The 16,633-nt window shown below is 39.3% G+C and overlaps 1 protein-coding gene across 2 annotated transcripts; it reads left to right on the top strand.

The window, feature by feature from the left end:
• Positions 1 to 711: 711 nt before the first annotated feature.
• On the top strand, positions 712 to 13,719 carry LOC127026168 (membrane cofactor protein-like). Of its 2 annotated transcripts, XM_050911268.1 has the most exons (11): positions 712 to 793; positions 1,923 to 2,114; positions 2,322 to 2,418; positions 3,126 to 3,211; positions 3,614 to 3,820; positions 4,631 to 4,813; positions 5,777 to 5,965; positions 6,568 to 6,759; positions 7,093 to 7,119; positions 7,816 to 7,882; positions 11,771 to 13,719. In XM_050911268.1, exons 2-11 carry the CDS (start codon positions 1,982 to 1,984, stop codon positions 11,820 to 11,822), a joined length of 1,233 nt encoding a protein of 410 aa, XP_050767225.1. In that variant the 5' UTR covers positions 712 to 793; positions 1,923 to 1,981; the 3' UTR covers positions 11,823 to 13,719. The 2 variants fall into 2 exon arrangements, with proteins under 2 accessions (XP_050767225.1, XP_050767224.1); XM_050911267.1 differs by lacking the exon at positions 712 to 793 and having other exon boundaries at positions 1,928 to 2,114; positions 5,786 to 5,965.
• Positions 13,720 to 16,633: the final 2,914 nt, after the last annotated feature.

The raw sequence follows: 16,633 nt of genomic DNA, 5'->3' as shown, positions 1-16,633 counted from the left end.
GGAAGCATTCCTGCGCATGTGGGCAAGTCACCGTTTGTTAAACAGAACATTGTCTTAACAGCAACTGTATTCACATCTGCAGCGTCTCCAGACGCCGCTCTGTATTTTCTTCCAGGAACGCTTATTTGCAGCGTTCCTCTATGAATGCTTCACCTAATAAAAGCTGAACGTGGGACAATAATTGCTTGAGGTTTTGTCTCTCCTTTTGCGCCCACCTAGAGTTAAAAAGTATTTTTATTTTTTTTTAACGCTGCTCTGCTCGGCAACACACGCGGTTTGTCTTTCAAAGGAGAAGCAGCCCCGCAGAGGCCCGTTCATCCTGGCCTGGCACGCAGCCGCCTTTATTTTTAATGAGCCTTTGTCGGCGTTCAAAGCGCAGGAGCTGCGCAACCGAACACGCTTTGATGCTTTCCCTCTTTGCCGGAGAGGTGGGCGGCCCCTTGGGGACCCTGCCCAGGAAAGGGCCGGGGCCTCTCCCCACACCCGGTTTCCTCAGGCCGGCGCCTGCCTCCGCCATGTAACGGGCCGCGCTGCCCGCCGCCTCGCCCTTCCTGAGAAGCGGGAAGGCCCCACCATGGCGGCGGCCGCCGCTGAAGGAAGGGGCGGCCCGCGACCGCGCGCATGCGCCCCAGCCCCGCGCTGCGTCTCCGCTGTCGCCTGAGTGAGGGGCGCGGAGCGGGCGCTCCCGCCGGGGCTGCCGCGGTCATGGGGCCGCTGCGCCGCCCGCCCGCCCGCGGCCCGGGCCTTCTGCTGCCGCTGGTGCTGTCGTGGCTCGGGGGAACACGGGCTCAGGGTGAGGAACCGGCGCTCGTACCCCCTGGCCCGCCAAGGCGGGGGAGTTGCCGGGGGGGGGGCATGCCGAGGCCCCGCCGAGCCCCCGCGGCCTCCCGGCCCGGAGAGGAACCGGGAAGAGGGAGAGAGCTCGTCCTCCCCTCCCTTGGCCCCCGAGGGCGCTGCTGGGCTGAGGGGGGGGGTGCTCCTGGGGCCTGCTCGGCCGCTCGGGGAGGCGGTGGGGAGGGAAAAGAAAATGGCTTTAGGCGGTGGAGGAAACAGCGAGCTTTCCGGGCGGCTTCTGTGGGTTTTGAGGCAAAAAGGAGAGAGAAAGGTTGTGTTGCAAAAACAGGTGTGTTGGCTTTGGTGCTGATGGGTGCTGGTTCTGACCCTGAGTTTGGGGTTTAAATTTCTTTTATAGTTTGGTAAATTTCTAAATAATATAAATAGATTGGGAAGGAAATCAATAGGTATTGTCAAAGAGGTGATGGCCTCTGTTGTGTGTAAGTCTTGTAAAGACTGGGCGGATCTTACATTTGTATCTGGATTGCAAGGTCTCGACTGTGTTTTTCTGAGTCCTCTAGCATGGAGGAGTTTTACATCTTGGGCATTAACTGCACCCCAAAATGTCCCTGGGTCCGTAGGTCTCTGTTGGATGGTGTAGCTGGTTTTAAACTCCGCTTTGTGATCTCCCTGGCCTTTTGCCTTAGGAAGGGAAGTTAACTATGCGAGTGTGGTTCGTTGGTTTGTTTCTCCTGCAGGAAGCTAAACAGGCATTTTAGTGCAGGTGAATGTACAGTGAATTAATTCATGTGTTTAACTACAAGAATAAGGCAAACACAAAAAATATGAACTGGAAGGAAATGCATTGTATGAGTGGAATGCTAAAGAAGAACTTGAGAAGACGAATAAGTAAGGTGTACTAGTGTAGTACACAGGACATTGGATGCAATTAAAATATAAATTAAAAAACTGAAACCTAGTTAAATATACTGATGGCTCTGGCTCTTAAGAATGTCACCTCTTTGATTTACCGATGAGTCCTTAAAAGCTACTGAATTAGCCTGGCTTCTATGCCATCAGGCCTCAACTTGTATCTCTTCTTGTTGACAAGATTGTGTATTGCTTTTTCCTTCCTCTTACTCTGACAGGCGTGTGTACGCCTCCAGATAGGCTGCAATATGCAGAGCTCAATGAGACTTTCAGCACAATGAAGAGCTTTCCTGTTGGAACCGTGGTGTCGTACATCTGCCGGCCGGGGTATATAGAAATCCTCGGAAAACCATCAACTCGTAGATGTCTTGAAGACTCACAGTGGTCACCCATAGAGCAGTTCTGTACAGGTAATGTGTGCATGAGCTCTTTTGCTTTTTCCCTTTGATATTTAACAATTTTAGGTGTTTTTCAAGTGAGAATTAGTATTCTGTAATATTTTAAAGCTTAAAAAAATGCTAATGACTGTAAGAGTAGTATATGCCAAAGACTTAGTCTTTGTATCTAACTACAAAGGTGTAGACTTTTTATTTTCTTTTCTTTCCCCCTCCCCCTAGAGAGAAAATGTAAACATCCAGGAAAATTAGAACATGGTTTTACTAATGTGACAGATCTTACATTTGGTTCAAAAGCTACTTTTTCTTGTGAAGGAGGGTAAGTATTTTGGTGAAGTTAATGAATCCTTTTTAATTTTTTTCTGTTTAGATCAGATTTGAACCAAACCCAAATTTTATTATGCAGCTTCCATTCCAGTTCTGACTTGAACTGTCTACTGAATTCTACCTGGAGCAAAGGAAATTACAGCTAAATTTGATTTGATTCCCTGGTTTTACTTGCTGTTTGCATCAACCAAGGCTTAAGCTTTTTAGTGAGATTCTGCAGAGTGAAAACTAGAGTGTTACCTCTAACGACTTCTTTTAATGCTCCTGTGGCAGAGGGAATAAATACATATATGCATCACCGTTCATTATTATATTGACTAATGGCCCACTTGTCTGTGTATAGCAAATTAAGTCGAAAGCACTAACCTCTCACAAGTTTTTTTCTTCCCTTTCCTTTTAACAGCTTATTTCTTTAGTATTAGTAACTTTAGGGCATTAGTATTAGAGGGTACACATCTTAACATGGCGAGACTTCAATCAGTTCCTTTAGTCATGTCTCATTTGCTTCTCCTTTGTTTTCAAAGTTGAGACTGTTAGCAAAGTAAAAAAAATTAAGATCCCATTCTCATTACAACAAAAACTTGGAATGTCGTGTCCCCATAATCACAGAACGGAATTATATAAACAAAGCTTCTAGGTGCTTGTTGGAGAAAAGAGACATTTCTTAAGTTTCACCTCTTAAAATTTTTACATGTCTAGATTCAGATTACGTGGAACTAATGAAATTTCCTGTGTAATTAAGGATAAAGTTGTTAACTGGAATAGAGATCTTCCTTTCTGTGAAAGTAAGTAAATTATTACCATGTTTAAGTTTATATTCAGATAGTGGTAGTTCATTTAAAAACAGCTGTGCCATAAACTTTCTAGTATAAGAAATGATGGTAAAATAGGACTGAGTTTTATTTTTACTTTTTTGGAACTACTGGGGATGTGCCTGAGGAATGACCACTGAAAAATACCAGTTATTGTGGTTGTTAGCTCATATTAGTTAGTCAACCTCTTCTTGAAATTGAGACTCCCTATAATAAATGGCCGTCAGTAACTCTCGGTTATAACTGTAGCTTGTTTTAGAAATAGTTATATGTCAGATTTTAAGTGAAATTACTTGAAAATCAAGGCTTGCTATTTCTGAGATGAACAAGGTAACAGCAAAATTCTGTCGACTAGTTTGTGTGATTTATTTCTAGGAATTCCTTGTGAACCACCTCCAGACATAGCCAATGGGCGCTACACTGCAGCAGCTGACTATGTTTATCAAACATCAGTAACCTATACATGTGATGAGGTACCAAAAGGCGCGGATCCCTTCTCACTTATTGGCCCACCTACTATTTTCTGCACGTATGATGCGCACTTAAATGGAGTTTGGAGTGAACCACCTCCACAATGTAGAGGTTGTTGAGATTTTTTACTATACTTCTTTATTATAGCCTATGTGACTGCAAGACTTCAATATCTGTCGCTTTTTTGGAAGGTGGGCTGGTGCGGGGGGAGGAATGGACTTCCCTATAGAAAAGAAGAAACAGATCCTCTGGTACTAAATTTGATATAGTTCCAGTGGAGATCAGATCAACTGCATTATGGATGTTGATCGATTATGACATAGAGTATGACTAAAATTTAAGTTAAAACTTTAAAAATATATGTATGAGCATGCTGTGGGTAGAAGTGACAAGGACAAAGTGAAGGAACTGAGAGACCGTAAAGCCTGGGTAGCTGAAGAAAAATTGTGTAAAGAGCAAGAACGTGGAAGCTAGATTATGAATAGTAAAAAGGTAAGGAAGAACGCTTTTTCTAAACACAGCTACTATGCAAGTGCAGAAATGAATGCAAAGCCCAGCAAGCGCAAAGTCTTGCTTTGCAGACGTAGGGAGAAATACCAGATGCTTGCATGTTGTCATTTGAACCCTAATTGATATCACTTTGTTTTCTGAAATTCTGCCACTGTACAGGAGTATGTCTTTTGGAAGTGGAATGTGATTATATCAATTATTACAATTTCTTACTTGACTATATGGTTACAACTCAATAGCTTAAAACAAGGACCTTCTGCACCTTCAAGAGAGTAAATTTTTTACAACACCCCTACAAAACAGTTTGAGAAATTAGATAAGGAAACTTACAAGTAGTAAAAGGATGCTGTGTCTGTTGCAAAGATACGGTTAACAAATGTTTCAGAGCTGTTTTTCTTTTACCTATTTCAGTGGTCAAATGTGATAACCCGAAGGTTGAAAATGGAAGAAAAATATCTGGATTTGGATCTTCCTATAGCTATAGGGACTCAGTCGTGTTTGAGTGTGATCCAGGCTATTTCATGATCGGACCGGAGGTAATTACCTGTGGAGAAAATAACACCTGGTCTCCTCCAAAACCAACTTGTGAAAAAAGTAAGCCTTTAAATAAGAATCCAGATTTTCTTGTATGTTGAGAATGTTGTAAGTCTGTCCTAGCTAAAATTTAAAATCATAACACTGTAGTTGGAAATTGGAAGCTAAGGAAGTTGACATAGAGCCTCATCCATGGGCACCCGTTTTTGGTGTTCGAGTGACTCTTAACCGCAAAGAGTTTTCGGATGAGTGAGTTGAGTTACAGACATGCATATAGAAGTTGTGACGTGGACATACTGTAATAGCATCGTGGTGTTTGTTCTAGTGATTTCATGTGTAAATACGGGAGAAAAGATGTGTTTCTGAATTCTGATAGAAAGAACTAGGAGTGTGCACAATGAGGCAACCTATAGTGTCCTTTTAGAGTAATCAAAATCATTACTTGTCTGAGTTCTCTTAAAGAGCTTTTCAACTCTTACTTTCCAGGCATCTTGTATGGTGTGTAGTATGTTGTTAGATTTTGATCAGGCAAATTATTAAGTCAGGACTAATTTGCAGGGCTGGGGACATTGCAGAGGTCTTTCTGTAACCTTTCTCCTTCCTCTTCGTGCTAGAGGGAGAGGGAATGTTGTTGTAAAGTACAGTGAGAGAATTTTTCACATGCATACTCTAATAATGAGTTCCCAAGAATGAGAACAACTTCTGCAAAGAGTATGTTTGGGTGTTCCGTAATGACTGAGTCTGATAAGGCACCTGGAAATGATTCTAGAGCTTACAAAAATAACCGACAAATACGATTTCTTAGCTACCACATCATAAGATCATATTACCTTAATGAATACTTACAGTGATGTTTCTTTTAAGTCTTCTAAAGGAAACATACTTAAAATTGTGTTAAACTATTCAGATATGCTGATGTATTTTTCTCATACAAAGGCAATGTGTATTTGTGGAATGAGTTAATGAATTATGAAATATTTAAAGTTTATTATCACTAAACTTACTTTTAAATTCATGTATTCGTCACTGAAGGTGTATGTCATGCCCCAAAGATCACACATGGAGTAGTGATTCCAGAGAAAGCTATCTATGAAGAAGGAGAGTCTGTTCAGATAAAGTGCAGTGCTTACTATACTTTTCCTGATGGCGCTGCAGAGGTGACAGTAACTTGTCAAGGACAGGAGACATGGAGTTCTTTACAAAACTCTGCATGTGAGTAAAACTTATAATTGGTAAAATCAAGGGCAGAGTGACAAGTTCCAAACATCTAACAGTAATGTGCAGACCCTGAAAGTCTGCACCAACAGGTTATGTTAGTGGGGTTGTGAGTGTTATGGGGTGGAGTTTCAGGAACTGAGGAAAGTTTTCGGCAGAGTTGGAGTCCTTGTTCAGTCTTAGTTTTGTTTATGGAAATAGGTAAAGTTCAAAAGCCAGTGTGAAAGATCTGTTCTGGGAGTGTTTTCAGAAGATTCTTCCTTTGGTGATGGCAGACTTCATTCTCGCCTCTCTTTGCACCATGTGATCACTTGTTACAATATAAACAGAGGCTGTCATTATTTTGATGCAACTGTTTGGCCTAATGAAGCTGAGACATGTATTTCTGTTAATGTGTCTGAAGCATGTCCGTTAGCAGAAGTATCTGCAGCCTCTAGGAAGCAGGAAGCCTTTGCGTATCAAATGTCTTAAGGATTGTCTGAGCTTCTGATATTTACACAAATGTAGGGACTTTCTGATGGCAGCTTCTTGAGTCTGCTTCATGTACCAGCTCTGTTCTTGGACTTTATTTCCTTTTCTTCTCCCGCCCCTTTTTCCAGGTGAGCCTGAAAGTTCTGCTTCCACTCCAGACATAAGTTACGGTAGAGTAATTGATGGACAAAAACCTTCGTATTCTGTCGGGGATTTTATTACGATTGAATGTTATGCAGGCTACACGTTACATGGTGAAGCTCGTATTCAGTATATTGGAGAAAACCAATGGATTCCTGGAGTGCCAGCTTGCCAGTTAAGTAAGTATGAACTGCAAGAATTTCCACTAGAATGAAAATACATGTAACAGAACCTTTTCTTCTTGGGGACATTCTTTTGTATTCAGGACAAATCACTTCATGCAAACTTCCTTCTTTATTTTGGCATAAGAAGAATAGGTTTTGGTAAAATCCATTTAAAAATAGGAATATTTTAAGTTAAAGAAATGTTATGATATAAACTGGCCTGCTGCAAGGATTGCGTTGACAGAAGTCCTTGATCTATTTGAAATAACTTTGTGAATATTTTTATAATAATGTTCGAATAAGAAGCACATGTGTTCCTCTTGTGATACTGATTCACTCTGTTTTTAGGTCCGTATATTACGGCCATCATCTGTGGTAAGTATCTTATAAAACCTGAACAAGATACGATGTGGATTGTATTTTTTACGTGGAATTGATATTCTGGTCATCACCTGTGACTGCAGTAATATAACATGATTTTGGAGTTTTGGTTATTTTAAAAATGTTGTCTACTCCTAAAGCTGCATAGTTCAAAAAAATATTACTTAGCAATTATGGATTAATTTCCTGTAAAATGTGTATTTTTTCATGTATATGAGGCATCGGATTTCAAAGGTAGTCTTCCACAACTTAGTCACTTTCATAAACTCTTCAGAGCTTGGGATTGCTGGAAACATGAATAAATAACTGTGCCAGTGAACAAAAGTGCTTAGTCCATCTTCTGTCCTTGCATTTATTACCCACTTTTGTAAGCCTACCACTTTCTTACAAACTTGTAAAAAGTAATGTTAGGATGTTGACGTATCTGTTCTAATGTTACTGAGCTGGTGGGGTTTTGCCATCTTGGTGGCCACTGTTCTTGAGCTGAACTATCTTGAAGAGTCGTGAGTAAAGCATCAAATACATATTTGTGAAATAAGCCATGCAAATTTTAAGGGTTTTTGGGGTGGGGAGGGGTTGTATAGGACTGTGGATGAGGTCAGTGCTATTTCTGCAAAAAATTTTTGAGGCTTTTTTGTGAACTAGAGATGATCTTTATCGCTCTAAGGCTTCTTTTAATTCTTCCTAAAGTGATTGTGGCAATTGTGGTGTTCCTGGCAGCCTTCTGGGTCTATAAGAAATTCTTTTCACAAAATGGGTGAGTAAGCCTACCTTTTTATCATTATTATTGCAAATTTCTAAGTGACTGAGCAAAAGCACTGCTAATGCGTATGTAAGTTTCTTGAGCTTTATCTGCCCTTTCTTTTTCAAATGCCTGGTGATTTTATGTGAGCTTATCACAGCAGCTGATGGGAAGCTAAAGTGCCTAACAGTATATTTGACTTTGTTGTGTCTGCTATTCAGATAAGCTGCTAATTAACACTTGCACTAATTTCAAGGAAGGAAAAACCCTGTTCTTAAGCTTGTATTTGGCATAGGTACACTTGCCGAGGAAAGTACTGTTCGCATCTGCTCTAAAACATGTCAGTTTACCTCTTAAAACCAGTGGTAGTATTGGCTTGTGTGGGCTTGTGTTATTATATTGCTTGGATGCCCTCTGGCATCACTAGGTCTTACAGGCTTTAAGAGCCAGAGTGGTTTACGTGAACTGTAAGCCATGGAGGTGAACTAAGGAGCTTCCTCTCTTCTACATAAGATGTACCAATGGTAGTGGAGGGTAACTGGAGAACTACTGTGTTTTGTGTTTTGGACCAGAAGCACCTTGAATAAAATAATACGGGCTTATTTACAAGGAAAACATGAAAAAAAAATTTGGCTTAAACCAGTGCTCCTATGCTGTTTGAAAAAGCAAATAGTCAGCTTTACTACTAGAATGTTTAATGTGTGGATTTCTCCTGCAGCAGCAATGATTGGTGTCCATATGTTAAAGACTTGCAAAATCAACTGTAAAATATTAGATGCATAAGTAGTAGTGTTCTTCTGTTTTTAATGAGACATATAGGGCCTTTTGAACTTTATCTTCAGAACAACTGATTGTTATGTATGCTTTTTCGTGGAGGGGTGGCAGGAGATTTAAATGTTTCTTTGCGCATTGCTTCTTACAGTGATGTCTTATTTTATCTTCTTGGAAAAAGCCTGTTTTGTTGGAGAAATAGTTTGTAACACACAAAATACTGAAAATTCGGAGCAAGTTAGGTGGTACCCGTAGAATGTTATGATAAGCATATCATCAAAACTGACTTACCTTTTAACAAAATCTGTTGGAATTTATCTGGGGGACATGAAGCAAAGGAAGGGATGCTATAAATAAAGCAAACCAGAGGAAATATTCCTGCAGTTCATATTTGTCATGAAGTACACACAGTACTGCTTGGGAGAACCCTGAAGCTAGCTTATATGCAGTGAGGTTTTAGCCTTAGTATCTTCCACATAGGCAGTACAATATCGTTACAAGGGCCAGAGCGGCCCTGTAAGCAGAGTGGCTGTGTTCCTGTGTGCTGCTAAGTAATTCAGTGCTTTTGAGCAATTGCTTTTCGTCCATGACTTTGATAATCTGCAATCTGGATGGCCCAAATAAGAGTACATGGGAGTTAATAGTATTAGGGCAGCGCTTTCTGCCTTCATCTGTGGAGAGACTTCTCAGGGTGTAGAAGGGAGGAGGGATCTAAAGCAACATCATCAAAAATTAAAGAATGTTATATTCCTGAAAATTTTACAACATGAAAAGTCTTATTGCGCCCAATGCTTTCCTTAAGCTTCCTCGCTGTGAACATCTGACTATTAAACCTCTTTGTTGTCTGAAAACCCTGATCTAATCTCCTTTTATGAAAGCCTAGCTCTCCCTGTTCAGTTTTCTGGGTTCCTGATGTAGCTGAGCCTTTGTGAACTGTTGTGCTTCCAGTACCTCATACTTGCTGGGTTGTAGTCTTCAAATTACAGCACAAATCTTTTTTTGCCCTCTCTTTCTTGTGTGTTTAATCTGACAGTTTTCTAGGACATTCAATTAGACCTTTTTCCCCTTCTGCTGTTCAGCTCGTATACAGTTGATGAGAGTTGCAAGGAAACATGTATTTTAAAAACTAATGTACCAGCTGAGATGGAAGAAACTGCACAAATGAATTAATTGAATCTTAAAAAGGTATACACTTTCCACTTAATTTGGACTTTTGCAATGAAGCTTAAGTGTCTTTTTTTATTACGGTTTACTTAGAATTTCAGGAGAAGTGTGGAGTCTAGCTAGCTGTGAACTTCAGTTTCCTATAGGAAAGACTATAATACCCATTCATTCATTTTGGGAGAACAGGATATATTACATAAAGAATTATCATTCAGTGTCATAAATGATAGCTTCCAGTGATTGCGTATCACGTCTTAGTTTTGAGTTGTCTTTAAAGAATGAGTAACGTATTTTTCCATAAGATAGAAACTACATACATCCTCAGTAGAATGTTTGCACCTGTTTCAGTAGTGTGAAATGGATTCCAGTGGTGTGTTACTTTTGTTAGCTAAGAGTATAATTCCCTATGATTAGAAGACTGTTGGAGCTGGAAACCACCTTTGCTGCATTACACGGACACTTGAATTATAAAGTTAGTGTGCATCCCTTCAGAGAAAACCAGATTACATGTCTCTCAGAATTACTGATTCATCTGCGTTTTCAGCTGTCTAGAAGAAATATAAAATAAATAAATGAAGGTGCAAACAAGGTCGTCTTTTTAAACCTTTTTATAAAAAGGTGATTTCTTTTTCAAATTCAGAGTTCTGTAGCCCTAAAAAGGGTCAAAATATAGTTGCTTGTTTGGAACTGATTTGCTCTCCTATATTTTAAACTAGTGCTTAGTCCAGTAGTCAGATGCATTTGATGATAGTTACGATTGCTCCTGCACTTGTGTAGGATCAAATTAGCTCTTTCAAAAAGGTGACTCTTCAAACCTTGTTACAACAGAACGGATTTAAGACAGGACAGCTTAGTTTGACTGTTCCTTGTCAGTATTTTGTCATTACTACCTTAACAGTTAGAGTTTGCACTACAAATACTGTTGTAAACTAGTATCTTCATTTGTGTCGCTTTTCTCCATTGCACAGATTCTGAGACAACGTTATGTCTTTTATTCTAACTTAATGCAAAGGTCTTTTCAAATGCGTAGTCTTGATTTTATTTACTTTTAAAGAACAAGTGACTTTTCAGTATTTTTGATAAGTTTGAGATGGCATATATGAAAAGCTTGGAGTTTCTTTGAAAATAATGTATGGATTAAGGAATATCATCTTTACCTCTGAAGTAAGATGTTTATAATTGAGATAGGACTAGTTTTCTGGGTGAGTTGGACTTATTTTTGGAGAGAGGAAAAAACAGAATCAAGAGATAGCATAGAATAGAGTTTTATTTCCAATCTTACCTTTTGCACATGACAATGATAAGAGAAATTAATGGTCTGGTATGTGTACACACTATTAACCCCTGAGTTTTTCTTATGGTATCTAGAACTTCTTAGAGACCTGGAGTAATAGTGCAGAGGTTTGGTATGGGTTTTTTTTTTTCTGTAAAACAAAACAGGAGTTATTAAAGAACTTGAAAACACATATATATGGATGTAATTATGAATTTTAATCCTCATATGTTTAAGTATTGTAAATTTGGTATTAGCAGACTACAAAATCAAAATTCTCACAAACTAATATTCAGCTTCGGGTTATAAAATACATACTAAACAACATACTGTATTTAAAATAAATTATAAGGGATGCTTCTGATGTAGTCCCCAAATTAGTTAGGAATTCTGTAACTGTTCTGTCTGTTTTCAGTTTTTGATAATACTCGGGCGTGGTCCGTTCATCACTTGAAATGATCCATTTGGATCAAATGCTCTTCTACTCCGTGGGTCATTCTTAAGGGTCTAGTGGATGAAATGAAGTGAAAATCTCCTCAGTCTAGCAGTTGCTTAGTAAGAAGAGGACAAATAATGATCTAGTTTCATGACTTTACCTGTTGATTTAATGATAAAACTAAGGATGTGCTTTCAGAATAAATGTAAAAACTATTTAAATGTAAAATCTCTGATTTGACTTGTTTTTTTGTTTGTAGGAAACGTGACAGCACTCCATGTACTGCCGAATATAAGATCTGTAAAGCATGAATGACCTTTTTTGGGGGTGGGAGGGAATTTGCAGTTGAATATACCTATCAGAAATGGAAAATGATTGCACTTGCATTGAATTTCTGTAGATTAATATCTTGTACTATGTCTTATACTACTGATTAACTGTAGTAGGAGATCATTAATAGGGTAAAAAGAATATATATATCTGCTTTTCCTTATGGGCCACTCATACTGTCTTTTCTGTGTATGTGAAATCATCTTAAAGGCACATACCTGTAGCATGCAAGAGTGTCTGTGTCGGCGGGAGTACTGGACGTATCACTGTCATAGTACCAGCTGCTGCTGCCTGCTGCCTTCAGTGCTACCTCTTTTCTTACAGAAGACTATCCAATATTAGTTCTGCTCACTAAAATCCGAATGTGCTTCTTGTTCATTTTTGCAGTTGAGGCGGTATAAATGATTATGTTGTCTCTTGTATTCTGAAATGTTTTATTACTAATTTCCTGAAGAGATTGGTGCCATTTGAGACTATGTCTTTTTGAAACTATCACAGTTTAGATCTTATATACGCTACCTCTTTGTTTGCCAAAGTTGGTTTCTGTATATCTAATAAATTAAAATGTGCCTTTAAATCAGAGTTTTATAGCTTTTCCATTGCCTTTAAGAAGGAGAAAAGCCATATATGTTTCTGGCTCTTTGATATAGTCGCAGAAAGACTACAGTGGATTTGTTGGAATGGAAAACGGAAGGGTTCTATAGCAAAGGTATCCCCTGCCTTTGAATTTGTTGGCCTATTAACAGAAGGTACCTGATTAAAGGAACTGCTGAGAGATCAGTGGTAGCCATCTCCTATCAGGTGCACAGTGTAAGTTCCTTAGGATGCTTGATTTTTATTGAGCCTTGATGTCAGTTTCGGAGATAATTTTGTTGGTTTTCAGGATAGAAGGGGTGCTCTGTGGATCTAGCTTCCTTGCTTTTTTTACTTGAAATCGTATATTCCACATATAGCATTTCAAATCTCTGCATACAGACTATGATGCTAAATCTAGCCCAGTAATGCTAGATTTAGCATCAGATACCTGTTGAGAAACAGAAGCCTTTCCCTGTCAGACTCCCTTCTCTTTTCATGTTAAAGGAAGACCAAACCAGCTTAGTTGCGGGAGTGAAGGAATGGGTATGCTGGCAGTGGCGGTAGATGTGGTTTCTCTTTAGGTAGCTGCTTGCTTCATGAAGCGTTTTAGTCAAGACTGTGATTCCAGGAGCTCCCATCACAGCATTTGCCATGAATTGAGGCTCAGATGTACATTGATAGCTGTTACTTAAAATGCATACTTGCTACTTCTAATTCCTTATTAAAACCAAAAGTGTAATTGACAGGTTTTGGCATTGTGAATCTCTGAGTTTGCTAGCAACATACAGGCAGCTTGTAAGAACCAGTTTTCCCAGAAAAAACAAATTGCCTCACTTCAGATGGCTGAGGCAGCATTTAAACTATTCTTGCTTGTCTGTGGTAGATTAGCACTGCTCTCCACTGTTGTGAACAGATTGTTTGAATAACATAGAACTGTTTAGGGCTTTATGGGGCTTTTTGGGACAATCCCAGCAGTTGTATTTTCAGAGTTCATAACAGTCTCTGGTTATTAAAAAGGGGTTTTGGCTACACAGAATGACTTGCTGTTCATTGCCTAGCTGATACCTAGTTTGATGATTGTTTGTAAACACTGTGATAATATACTGGGAATTGAGTGTGGTGGTCACTAGCTAGCTTGATTATGTATGGCATCTTCAATGTTTTAAAATATGCTGAAATGCACTTAATGCTGAAGTGAAATAACTGTAAAAAATGGCCTTATTTTTATACTTTTTTCCAGCTGTAAAGACTAGTGATGACTTGTAATATTACAAATAAAAATGTTAAATTATTTAGCAGTAAGTGTTTGTCTTTCATTCGTCATGTGGTAAGCAGCTGTTTTCCCATTATTCTTAAGACTTTTCATGTACCAAACTTGCATTAGGTGGTAACTGTTGAGATCGAAGTTTGCAGTTTGTGCACAGAATTACCTAATGGTGGTGTAGAGAATGTGTTTTAATTTGCTGAGCAGCCTTTTGGTTTTCTTTTGGAATTGCAGAGAATTTCCCCGAATCTCCAAAACCTTACAGTGTTCACTCCTGAAAGACTTGGTAAAAACTTGATGGAGAAGAGGCAGATTATCATGTGGCTGTTCTGATGTAACGCTAAGTCACGAGCAAAGCCTAGAGAGTGTTCTGGCACTTTTGTCCAGTGTGTGACAGATTTAATCCTTAGGGAATATAGTTTAGCGTTTTTAAGTAACATGTTAAGTAGAACGTGATTATTTTTAATTGTATGAGGTTCACACTCAAAATGTACTTAATTTTCTTTGCAAAGAAATGTGTGGACTCAGCTGCCTTACAGAATGAAGTCTTTCAGAGGGTGGAATAGAAAAATAACTAATATGCCTTTTTTTTTTTTTTTTAGTTTGTGGTTGTGATACTCAAAATCAGTTGGTGTGGACTGCAAACAGTGACAGGTTGTAGACTACACAGCTTTACAATCTATGAAGTTTTGGGATTGCAGTGAGCATTGACGGGGTAGGCAGCTAGTAGGCAATTTGACTTAAATGCTACAAATTAATTTGTCCTAATTGTCATGAATTCTGCACCATTTTTTCTAAAACTTAGTCCCACATGAATTATTTCATCTTAGAATCTGGAACTGATAATTAAGAGTCATGAACACAGGAACTTTGTGCTAAGAAGAAGCCTGCATGTAATACAAATGTGTTGTTGCCATCTACTGGTAAAACAAGTGATGTTCTCGCAGTGGGAGTAACAGAACGTAGGTACAGCATTACCTAGTTTAATGTTAAGTTAAGTAGCATGAAGTGTCAGTGGTTGGTAGGCTTCTCGGTGTTACACTTAAAATCAATGTAAATGCTCGCTTCTGAGCATGGTTCATACCGGGTGGTGAAAACGGAGCTGGGGACTGAAATGAAGAGACTTGAGCAATTAGATATTGTCCAGCAGGGAAACATGTAATCTGTCTACCTGAGACAGAGCCCAATACCAAGTAGCACACAATTTTATTTAAAAGGAAAAAAAAAAAAATCTGAGTAAATAACAGGTTAAGGCAAACAAATAGCACATGGAATATAACTGGTCAGAAGGTTAGGTGGCTGTGCTCTCACACATGGGCCCTGGCTTGCTTGAGTTGAAGAATCTTAGTTAGGTGTTTGAACAGATGCTTCGCTTTCTCTTTAAGCATCCCTCCTAGTTGAACGTGATGCTGACTGTCCTCCTTTTGTGCAGGATGTTCGGCCTGTAGGTGTAACTTCAGGTCAGAGAACAGAAAAGCATACCGAACGTGTTTGTGAAGCAAGATCGTGCTTTTGATGGTGTTTATTTATAAGGTGTTTGGGGGGCGGGGGAATGAAGTTTTCCATTACTGTTGCTTTTCCCCCTACATCATAACCGATTTCAAATGGTGCTAGACAAAAACTGAGACTCTGAACACCAAGAGAAATCGGTCAGCCTGTGTAAGAGACATTTTCCTGGCTCAGAGAAGAATCCTCCTGTAGATGACAGCTACGCATTCTTTAAAGGCGACTATTCAGTGGTCTGATCAAATGCTTCATCCACACAGCGATCGTCTTTTCTGTGTATAATAACATGATTGACAATAGTGAGGTCAAGCAAAAATAGTTTAGCTTCATTTTAGTGGTTTGGATGCAAGGGTATAGAAGTCTACTGAAACATTACTAGAAGTTACCAGCAATAAACTTAAAAAATAATTCTAGAAAAAGGAGTGGATTCTGTGTGTACCAGTGTGACATCATCATGATTGCTGAAGGCACTTCTGTGTTTAACTGCCGAGATCAAATTGTTGGAGGGAATTTCTGTGTTTGCAGAGCGAGTCTGTGGGAGCTATGGAATGATAATTCTATGGTGATAGAGTCCCCAAGCACAGAGTGGAAATATATTTGCTCTAAGTTAGTAAATTAAATGTTAGGGTCCTAGTGATTGTATAATAAAGGAAACGTACTCTGCCTGTCAAGATGCAAGAAGTACTACGTTGGTTTTCATGCAACTTTCGGATCACTTTACTCTGGACAACTTTAACTCAATATCCATTGTTTATTAAGTAGAAATACATTTGAAGGAAGCTGTTCCTGTTGTGGCCCTAGCTTGAGAGGGTGTATACAGTGGTTGTATAAGTGTCTAGAAATCAGATGATGTTACAAAGTGGATGGCTGGCAAAAAAATAACCATTGGAAAAAGTGCATTTTTAAGGAGTAGAGGCTGTCGGTGAACTTAGCAGCTGCTTGATCTCCTCCCACGCTGTAATTCTTGCTCCTAGAACACTGATTTCAAATGGTGCTAGATACAAAGTGGGAAAATCTAAGCCACCATGTGAAACCAGCTTCCAGAGGAAGACACATCTCGTGCATGGCTGCAGGCTGAGAGAGAAAATCCTTCATCTCCATCGTACCTAGAGAAAAATTCATTTATTTAATTTTATTAGAAAGTAAGATAGTTAACTTTGGGTTAGTTACTGTATTGACACACTTTTTTTTTTTTTTTTTGGCATCTCATGAGTAGTTGAGGCTCGTGTAGGAGAAATGAAATATGTGATGAAGAAAACCACCACTCTGGCAATGACTGTCATTTCCTTTCGTAGCCAGGTGGAATATACTGAAGCTCTTACCAGCAAGTAGTGAAAAAGGTCTGACTTCTTTGAGGTGCAGAGTATGATACTGATGGGGGAGGAAGTTTGTGTTGTACAGGAACACTTTTTTTCATGCCATTGCAGATGGAACCAGGCTATAAAC

This window comes from Gymnogyps californianus, chromosome 27 (assembly GCF_018139145.2).
Source record: "Gymnogyps californianus isolate 813 chromosome 27, ASM1813914v2, whole genome shotgun sequence".
NCBI classification, from domain to species: Eukaryota; Metazoa; Chordata; class Aves; order Accipitriformes; family Cathartidae; genus Gymnogyps; species Gymnogyps californianus.
Note: the sequence above shows the minus strand (reverse complement) of the source record. Positions and strands in the feature narration are given on the sequence as shown.